Source organism: Lactuca serriola, chromosome 5, assembly GCF_051521515.1.
Source record: "Lactuca serriola cultivar US96UC23 chromosome 5, Lser_US96UC23_V15, whole genome shotgun sequence".
In the NCBI taxonomy this organism is placed as follows: domain Eukaryota; kingdom Viridiplantae; phylum Streptophyta; class Magnoliopsida; order Asterales; family Asteraceae; genus Lactuca; species Lactuca serriola.
The window spans coordinates 13965579-13976553 of NC_136412.1; the positions used below are offsets into that span (position 1 = coordinate 13965579).

General features: G+C 32.9%; 1 protein-coding gene across 1 annotated transcript; it reads left to right on the top strand.

Annotated features, from left to right (window-relative positions):
• The first annotated feature begins 1457 nt into the window (after positions 1 to 1457).
• LOC145052021 (acetylornithine aminotransferase, chloroplastic/mitochondrial-like) lies at positions 1458 to 4375 on the top strand. Its single transcript, XM_078999841.1, has 4 exons — positions 1458 to 1856; positions 2627 to 2731; positions 3225 to 3569; positions 3650 to 4375. Exons 1-4 carry the CDS (start codon positions 1611 to 1613, stop codon positions 4205 to 4207), a joined length of 1254 nt encoding a protein of 417 aa, XP_078855967.1. The 5' UTR covers positions 1458 to 1610; the 3' UTR covers positions 4208 to 4375.
• Positions 4376 to 10975: the final 6600 nt, after the last annotated feature.

Consider the following 10975-nt stretch of genomic DNA (forward strand, 5'->3'; position numbering starts at 1 on the left):
GTAGTAGTCAAAGTGTGTGTGTGAACAATGACCAACTAGGCTTTTATACATAACAATAATAACTAAAATTCTGACATTCTTGGGGTCTTCCTTAATCCATGCTTGACCCGAATTTTACGATGGTCTTCAACGTTCATGAGGTATTGACCACGTGTGTTTTGATCTGGTCAATTCCTTTTTAATCAAGATTTAAATTCATGCACAAGATATCTTAAGAAACACGATGACAGTCTAAGATATTGATTAAATCCAAGATCTTGGACTTGCCCGATATATTAGTACGAAAATTGTAAGACAAAAATTCTACCCATAACAACATAGTAACTGAAAAGTTAGTTGTTAGCTGAAAAGCTAGCTACTAGGTGAAAAGCTAGTTGCAAGCATATAACCTAACTGATAAAAATGATATTTTGTAAAAACTAGTTGAAATATTTAAAATAACATAAAAACATTTAAGATAATAAGTTTTCTATAATTAATTAAGGATATATTTGGAATATATTAAATAAGCTTTTGAAAAACCAGAATAAGTAGTTTAAAAAAAAAATTAGCTTACAAGCTATTTTTTGGCGAGCAAAACATAACAAATTAAAAAAGTTTAAAAAATAAATTAGTTTATCAGCTAGCTATGGTGTGTCAAGCACAACCTAAATATTATAGATCTACTCCATGATATCTTGTTAAACATGACAAATTAAAAAATACTTAAAAGAATAAGTAGGTTTATCACTTGCAGTTTGTAAAACATAATATCAAGAAGAAACATAATCTTAAGAAAAAATGGTCAAACTAAAAGTATTTAATCGAAATCTCGACATATCCTCTAAATAAATTTAAACTACCGTCAAATCCAACATCTCGGATGCAAAACCTAAGGTGTGTTTGGCTTAGCTTTTTTACTTCAAAGGTCCTTTTTACAAAAGGCTTTATTGACTTGTACTTTTGCCAAAAAAATGTTTTTAAAATATGTTTGAAATAGCTTTAACTTTTTACCATTTAAAAACCCAAAAGTCATCAAAAGATAACATTTTATGACTTTTAAAAATGATATGTTTTCTTTATATCAAAAAGCTATTATAAAAGAACTCCTAGAATTCTCAAACATCTTATTAAACTTTTTGACTTTTTCAAAAAGAAGAAGACAAAAAATCATTTTAAAAGTAATGCCAAACAATAAGGATCAAACTAATGCCTTGTTCCAGAGTTTTTTCTTAAATTCAATAAAAGAAAAAGAATAAAATTTTTGATAGAAAGAAAGGAAGGGGAAAAAAATATTCATTATTACGTGTTTCTCAGTTCGAATGAAATGAAAGAAAATAAAAAGAAAATTTTAAGTTTTTGTTTTCTAAGTTAAAAAAAAAAAGAAAAAAAAAAAAAATCTTTCCTTAGCCTTGTCTTCTTCCGTTAATAAAACACTATTTTCCGTCAACATCTTTTCTGCATCTTTCACTTTCCTCAGAATACTTCCTTCCCTCGGTATCTCTCCTTAAATAGAACTCGGCCCAAGCGTCATCCTCGCGATAAATTTAAACCACCGTCGACACATCCTCGCGATAAACCACCGTCAAATCCGGCGTCTGTAAATCTCAAACTCTTTAAACAGGGAATAGATGGGAGAGGGGCAATACACAAATTATTTGCAAACCATGCAATCAATGAGGCCTGTTGTTATGTCGAGCATAAGCAATGGTTTTCTTCCTGCATCCACAATGCATCGTGATATGCGGAACATAAACCCTAAAAATGGGATTATGAAATTGATGGACAACAAACACCAGCCTCGTCTGATAACGAAAGCAAAACATAGAGACTTCGTGGGAGGTGTTCTTCCGTCCGGTAATCTCTTCTACTATAAGGTATGTTATATTTATTGATCTTTGGTAATGTTCAAACCTTTTGATGTGATGTGCAAACAATTGATTTATTTCATATAATGACAGTGTCTTAATTTGTCGTTTTTTTTCCCTACTATATGCATTAATTTGCTCCAATAGTTTGATTAGCATCCATCAGGTTTATAGGAGAACAACATATTGTACGTTGATCTCAAATCCAAAACTTGAAAACTCCTTATGGACAAAGTCATCTATTGACCTCTGGAACTGGAACCAACAACTCCAGAAACCAATGCAAGTGGAAACGGTTTAGGTTTCTAACCTGGGTTGGGTTGGTTCTCAATACAATGTTTTTTTAGATATACTTATATTAAAGTTTAGATAAACCTAATTGAAGCACAGTTGGTTCTCCAAACTGTTAGGTTTGACTTATTTTGCTCTTTGTGTTTGAATAAATTCCTATTGTATAGGAAGGCTTGACCATTACAAAGCAGCCCTTAGTCTGCTGATAAAGTATACAGTACTTCCAAGTTACTGAGTTTGTGTGTTAATTATGCAATTGTCCATTTGATTCCAGCAAAGTGGTATAAGATCTGTTCACAAAGACCTGATCAGTGAGCAGAAAATCAGAGAGAAAGTGAGGAATCAAATGATTTTATCTGATTCATCGAATATTAAATGTGTGTATTTTTTTATCTTAATTGATTATTACTTTTATGTTTTCGGACAAACATAATTAATTGATTCTATATTAAAGTTGTGTATCCCCAATAATTTTATGTTATTATTAGGGAACCGAGCATGCAAAAAGCAGAGACTTCCTTGATTTTACCTCTGGAGCTCTTCCTCCGGTCGACAAATATTTCATTTCATCGGATCTGTTTTCCACCTCTAAGGTCTGTTTTATGTTTAAATTATTACATTCAAACTAATAGGCATGATTATCATGTGTATGTGTAAAACCATAATGATCACATGTAATTTAATTATTAAATTATTATGTTTTTTATCAATCTATATTATAAATATGGATTGAGATAATTATGACAAATGTTGGTTAAGAAAAATAAATTAAGATTTATTTATAAACTAAAAGGCTTAGGGATAAATTAAGGACCTCCCCTTTATTAGATTTTACATATTATTAAATTAATAGCATACCAAAAGTATGTTATTTAATACATTTATTTAACTGTAAAATCATATATATATTCCTACATGTTATTATTTATTTATTTTTTTATCTCTAAAGTTGTACTTACTTTTGCATATATATATATATATATATATATATATATATATATATATATATATATATATATATATATTCCTAATAATTAACGTTATCATGTGGAAACATAGAATATGAAGTTGTTTTATCTGTTATAGACTCTTGCTGAAGAGCTTGCTGCATCAGCTTCATTTGCTGAAGCTAGTTACCTCTACCCCTCAGCAACAGCAGCAGTTGCGGCTGCATTGACACATGCAGGAGAGTTCCAATCTTTTGCACATAGCACTTGTGGTTACATCTCTTTGTCTAATAACATCCCTCCTACAAGTTCTCCACCTAAGGACATTGGTGAGGTAGAAAAACTTGTATCAGAAGGCAAAGTAGCTGCTGTCTTTGTCGAGCCCATACATGGCAATGGAGGGATAAAAAGCTTTACGCCACAATACCTGCAGTCTTTACGGACTGCTTGCGATAAATCTGGAGTATTACTTGCATTCGATGAGGTAAATGCTAACTACAATTTATATACTACAACTAACTACTACGAATACGATAATGTTTATTGATATCACCTTGCTTGCAGGTTCAATGTGGCATAGGTCAAACAGGCCGGCTTTGGGCCCACCAAGCACTCGGTGTAGAGCCGGATTTTATGATTGTGCGATTCCGTGGTATGGACATCGGGGCTCTTGTGGTGAATAAAAAAATGAATGCCCTTATACACAAATATGAAAACGAGCACATGCACATCCCTCGGGAAAGTGGTGAGGCTTTAAATGTCTTCAGAAAAGTAGCTCAGCGCCGCTATTTGGACCACGTAACAGAAAAAGGTCGATACTTGGAAGATATTCTAAGTAAGCAACTAGGAAGAAACGCTCGTGTAAAAGGAATACAAGCATTCGGCCTTGTAGCTGCAGTGGAGCTAGATGTTGATGCGCAATCGTGTGTCGATGAATGTAAGAAGTGTGGTCTTGGGATAGAGGCTGTAGGGAAAGGGAACATCATCCGTATCATGCCTCCATTTATGGTTAGTTCATATCAGCTGGATGATGCAGTTGGCATCATAGATGAGTGTCTGGGCGTTCTTGGAGGCAATGATTGGGTCGGACCATTGGCATATCATAGAGACGAGGCATCATAGAAACGAGCACATGCACATCATAGATTAGTGATTGACTTAAGGTTTTTTTTTGTTGTTTCTTTTATTCCTTTTCGTGGATGGCTAAGACGAGTAGTTTTCTATCCAGTGATTAGGGGTTGACTTATTGTGCCAAGGGGTTTGATATTGGATGGCTGTGGTTGCATGTCTTGGTTTCACGTCTACGTGGCCTCCTCTTCTTGGTTAGAGTATTAAAAAAATAATCTGAAATTGATTTCAATAAAGTAGTATTACACCTTGACAGTTTGGTTGTAAATGACTGGAAGTCATAATTTTGACATAATTTGACGAAGATGGTGGATACAAGACAAGTCTTTTAAACTAATAGGTATGAAACTCACATGCTATATTACCTATGGGGTTATAAAAGCATCACTTATGATGTTATAAAACTGCCACATCACTTATGGTGTTATAAAAACATCACCTATGATGTTATAAAAACATCCGGTAGTGCAAATGAACTTGCAAACCTTTAACCTTTGTGAACATTATAAAAACATCCGGTAGTGCAAATGAACTTGCAAACCTTTAACCTTTGTGAACATGACATCTAGTAGTGCAAATGAACTTGCAAACCTTTGTGAACATGACATGGTAAATCAAACTCGAGCAAGTTGTTGCAAATATAAAAAGGCTTACAAATGCAAAAGTGGATCCCTCCTTTCATCAACTTGCTACTTGCTATATATAATTATATTACAATATTTTTCAGTTATTTAATTAAATCACTTATTAAATTAATTTAAGGACCATCAATGCTTTACTAATTAGTATATTACACATCTTTGAAAAATTATCTTGTTTCGTAATCACTCAAGTAACGGGGCACTTAAAATACTATTATTAGATTATATATTTTGTAACTATTTTATTAACTATATAAAAAATTTAAAGTGAAATGGATGATTATAAATATCTATGAGGTAGTAATAGATGGGTTCGTGGGCCTATATTATCTTTCTTAATAAATGAAAGTTTTTTTTATTAAATGTAATCTCTCATGAGTTTTGACACTTGTCATTTTGTAGTATTTTTGAATAAATGTTTTTTTTTTTCATTTGTTATTTTCTCATTTTTTTTATATTTCTTAATTAACACATCATATTTACACCTTAATTAATAATTGCCATAATTGAATATAATCAATAAATTACAATATTATAACTCATATAGTATTTAATATGTTTCCTTTTAAATTTAAATTTTAAATTTCAAATTTAAATAAATTTTTGTTTAAACTTTCATATTTAATTTTTTTTTATTTTATCCAACCCGTATAACATACGGGTTTCACAACTAGTTGATATTATATCGACGGAAAATGTAATTTAAAAAGCTGATGTGGCATTGTAAATAAAAAATTGGTACTATATTGATGTGGTTGGTCTAACACTATTAAGTTATAGAGAATGGGAATATTTTTATCACATTTTTACATCATTTTTTTAACTATCATGTTATTTTCCACTTGGTTAGCATATTTTTTTATTAGCATTTCATAAAGAGTGGTAGTATCTCCAACACTCGTTGATTTTTTTTCAAATTTAAATAAATTATATTTTTTTAATACACAAACATTTCATATTGCATAATTTATATTTCTTTAAAACACAAACACTTAATATTAAATAAAAAAATGTTACAATAAATTAAAACATAAAATACGAGTAATAAATTAAAACATGATTTAATACCTAAAAACAAGAATTAATACCTAAAACTAGACCTAATATCTAAAACACGACTTACTACTTGACTTAAAACATAAATTAAAACTACATTTAAGACATAAAAATACTATTACTTATCCCACTTATATTGTTTAGTAATCTCCACCCTTGCATTATTGAAAATCCAACGATCATGTTAGGACAAGTTTTTTCTCTTTTTTAAGAAAAACTTTAGTGCAAGATTTTTTTTTCCTTTCCCATATCCAAATATTTTCCAAGTTTAGTGTTCAACCCTTGGATGTCGATCCTTATCTCCTCGACTTCACTTGATGAACTTTGACCACCTTTTAGCTTTCTTTTTCGTTTTGTCTCTTCCCATAGGAAGAGTTGGAACTTCATATGGATCTTCGTTGTTGAGATCAATCCCGATATGCTTATCAAAAGATTGATTGCGGGTTGATTCAGAAGTTCTGCTTCGTTTGGACATACTCACAAAATCATCAGCACTTTTTAGAGTAAGCCATTTTGGTTTGTCATTTACAACTCCCTAAAAGGCCTCATTTGCAAAAGGTCTACTGCCTTACAAATTTGAAGAACTTTTGCTAGGACATCCACCTCATTTGCATCGCTTTGCGAGTTCCAGGTCACGTTCATGTAGATGTCATTGAACTCCATTGAATTTCTTTTGGCGGTACTCCTTTTTCATCTTGGCACAAAAACTTTTTCAAACTCTAAATTTAAAAGCTAGCCCACTTTTGCCATCCTCGTCGCCGGATCCTCCGATACATCTAGCCATGCTTGCGCCAATGCATTCTCCTCTTTATTCGTCCATCCTTGGCATTTTGCCTTTCCTTTTCCCTTGGGGTCAACTTCGAGCTCTTAAATAGGACCTTCATGGGAAGAATCGGTAGACTCATCGACTAGGCGACATGGTTCAGATTGAAAATTAGTTTGGGGTTGGGGCTGTGAAAAGAATTGGGTTTCTTGAACCGACTCAAACAGATCAATTTCGGAATTTGGAAAGGGTTTGGGTTGGGATTGGAAATTAGTTTAGGGTTGTGTTGGTAAAATGGCATGGGTTGAAATTGGAATTGAGAAGAGTATGGATGGAGTGTATACATTTGTGGAGCCATAGTAGGATAATAGTAACTAGCAGGTGAATAAATGGGTTGATCGAGTAAAAGTCGATAACAAGTTCGTGATTAAAGGTTTGGTGATGGAAGGTTTGTTGATTGAGGGTTTGGTGATGGAAGGTTTAATGATGAAAGGTTTGAAGATTTTTTTTTTTGTTTCTTCTTGGGGTTTTGTTTTGGCTAGGTGAAGACATTGTGTTTTGTGAATTGAGAATTTTTGCAAGAGAAAGAATGATACTGTGTATGTGAAATGTTGAGATTGTATTGTTTATTTATAGTGGTTTGATTAAAATTTAAAAATTTGAAGTTTCATGGTTAAAAACGGCTGGTCTTTTTATAAAAAAAGAGAGATTTTTGTTAAATTGAATAATGGTCGAATGTGGTTTAAATTCTGGTCAAAGTACAAGAGTCTAAGCACCAATCAAATCCTAGCCCTTCTCTCTCTCTCTCTCTCAACTAGAAAGTTTTGGGTCAAACCAAGTCCAAGGGAGTCTCATGTATAAGGGTATCCACAATGTAAGACGTAACTTTATTGTAATAAAACATTTGAAAGCCATAAGGGCATTGATTTTATAAGCTATCATATATATATATATATATATATATATATATATATATATATATATATATATATATACCTATTCTAATAAATGAAACCTAAAAATGACATGTGTCAGTTTTTTAGAATGTCTCTTTAACATGTGACATTTTTCTATGATTTTTATTATTTCTTTTTTTTTTTGTAACAAATCAAATGTAATTCAAATTTTGAAAATACAAAATCATATCCTAATAAGATTATTATGTTTATTTTTCTTAACAAATTAATTCATAATTACTTACAATCAATAATATCTTGGTTTTTTTTTACATTTATTATTTTTTATCTATATAAAATTTTTAAATATACCGGCCGTGGTTTCCACGGGTTATAACCTAATAAATAGGTATATATAAGTCTTGAGGAACCATGTTGTAATTAGCATTGACAAGTCAACAAGAAAGCACACATTAAACGATTTCTTAGAAATTATAGCTAAACACCCCACTAAGTCCGAAAACCCTTCCATGGGGGATCCAAAACCGAAATCAACCCCTAAAACAAGCATCTAGGACCGAAATCACTTAAATGGGACACACCTTGGCCGAAAACCACCTTAATGGATCATTTCTTGGCCGAAAACACCCTTAATGGTCCATTAGTATGGCCGAAAACACCCTATGATCTTCTACAAAACTTGATTTCGGTCTAGGCGGAAGGAAAAGATCAGATTAATTGACTTTAAGACATGATATCATCCTATTTACCAATAAAATCCCAGTAACCCACGTAATATCCACCAAATAACCATGAATTTGTTGAGTTTTTTATGCATCAAATACACTCTAAAACTAGGCAGCGGAAAAATTGAAACAACGATATACCTAAGTGTACATGCATCCTATGGATCTATGGCTTCATGCTAATTACATCAACCCTAGAAAACTAAAACATAAGTAAGAAAACATACCTCTTATGTAGCTCTTGATCTCCATGCTTGAGTTCTTGAACCTCCATGAAGTTGCTTGGATGAAAGAATCCAAACCAGAATCCCTCTAATGGTATCACACCCAATGACACCAAAGAGTGGAATAAAAATAACTAGGAGAAGGGTCAATTTTACGAACCCAAAGAGGGTTAGAAATCGTCCCTAAGAGGGGGAGGAAGAAGGGTTGGCAAATACTTCAAGCCAAGGTGCAAGGAGGAATGAAACCCCTAAGGCCCTATTTATAGCCTTGGATACCTTATTACTCCTACCCATGTGGGATGGAGGCCTAACCACGAAATTTCACTCCTTTCCCATGTAGGATGGAGTGATTTTCATCCAACCCTAATTCCATAAGGTTCTAGAACATTCCTGATTAACCAACTATCGATTAATGAACATTCAACCCTTTAATTAATTAAACTGTTAATTAATTCCCATAATATATTTCCAAAATATATTTCCAATTAGTTTCTAATTAATTATTAACCATAATAATTAATAAACTAATTTCTCCTTTATTTATTCTACTCAATTTGGGTCTCGAGGGCAACCCAAAAGGACCCTGATATTATTAGAAATATCACCAATAGTTAATGACCTTGGACACTATTCCAACAGTGTCCCACTTGGACAAGTCATCAACTATACGTGGACTAATATTTCTCCAATAATCAACAGAGAGTTAGCCATCCAATGCAACTACCAAACTCTTGATCTAATCAAGATTCAGCCCTTAGATAAGTGATCAACTATCCCTTCATTCTATGATATTTGTATGAATTCGAGACATGAATAATGGTCAATCTCAAGAATTCAAGATTATGTTTCCCGATATAGATTTGTGACGACTGCATCTGACTACTAAATTGAACACATCAATTCCATTCAGGGCTCGGCCAAGCTCTTTAGATGTCAGCACCAAATCATCGAGGGGCCCATAAATATCGCTTCTCCTATTAAGGCAGAAGGAACGAATAAACTTTAACTACATAGTTTTTGTCTATTTCATCATGTCACACATGGACATACCCTTTATAACTACCAGTTACGGTTAGCTTTGGAGTAGACCAATACATAACAGAATCATAGAGCAAAACCCCACATGTATCTAGGTTTGAAGAATAGAAGATATTATCGTCTTAGAATTACTCGTGACTGAATCAATGAAGTAATCTCTAAGCATGGGTTGGTCCAATACTTAAATCTCTATTAAGCACTCATGAGTGTTAGCGTAATCTCTATGCTATGTCCAATCAATATGGGTAATCCACTAATACTCACGATAGTATTGAATCACTACTTACTTCCAAGAGTATGACTGACTGTGGACATTTGAGTAAATTAATACTCGGGAAGTGGGTTCTAAACATGCAAAAGTGAGAACGCAGTGATAGGCTAATTGAAATGACCGAAATCCATCATATATTAAGATCACCACTTAATAATCGCAAAATCAAATTAAAACTTATACCACTTAAAGTTCTCGAGTTTTAAAACAAACCAAGCTATGAGTGTTTAAGCCAATTCATTTGCAAATCTAATGCCTCTAGACTTTGTCTGACTGTCAGACTTGGTCAATGACATCGGCTTATGGAATGGACCGACAAGATTATCTTTCGATATGAATCATTGACTATGATATCTTTACATTTGACTCACTATCAAATGTGTTGGTACTTACTGAGTATGTGTAATGTGAGCTTGTGTGACTTGGGATCCATACTCGAGGTAAGTTCACCCTTAAAGCCACAAAGAGACTTCATAAGGACCATTAATGATTGAATTTCAACAAAGATGTCACTAATGAATATCTTTTAGTCACATTGTCTTCTTTTCAATTTAACCAACCACAACATACTCTAAGTTTGCAAAAATCCACTATAGTGTAATACTCGGTACTCTTCCAAGCTAAAACTTCACCATTTAGAGAAGCATGAAATACGACTACAAACGTAATCGTCTTTATCAGTATGGAATTTAGCATCAATGTAACTCTTACAATGATCTCTCCCATACTGTCAAGACCATATCTTCTGTCCTCCAAGGACACTTAAGAATGCTCATGATCTTGATTCATTGATTATTGCCAAATTGAACTAGTCCAACTTAATCGTCTTTATTAGTATGGAATTTAGCATCAATGTAACTCTTTCAGTGATCTCTCCCATACTGTCAAGACCATATCTTCTGTCCTCCAAGGACACTTAAGAATGTTCGTGATCTTGATTCATTGATTCTTGCCAAATTGAACTAATCCAACTTGTGATGCACGAGGCATACAAGTCATTAGATGTGGTACATGTCATAACATGTATGATCGATCCCATAGCAGAAGCATATGGGACATGACTCATTTGCTTTAGCTTAATAGTATAACTAGGACATTAGCATTGCTCAATGTCATGCCATATTGTA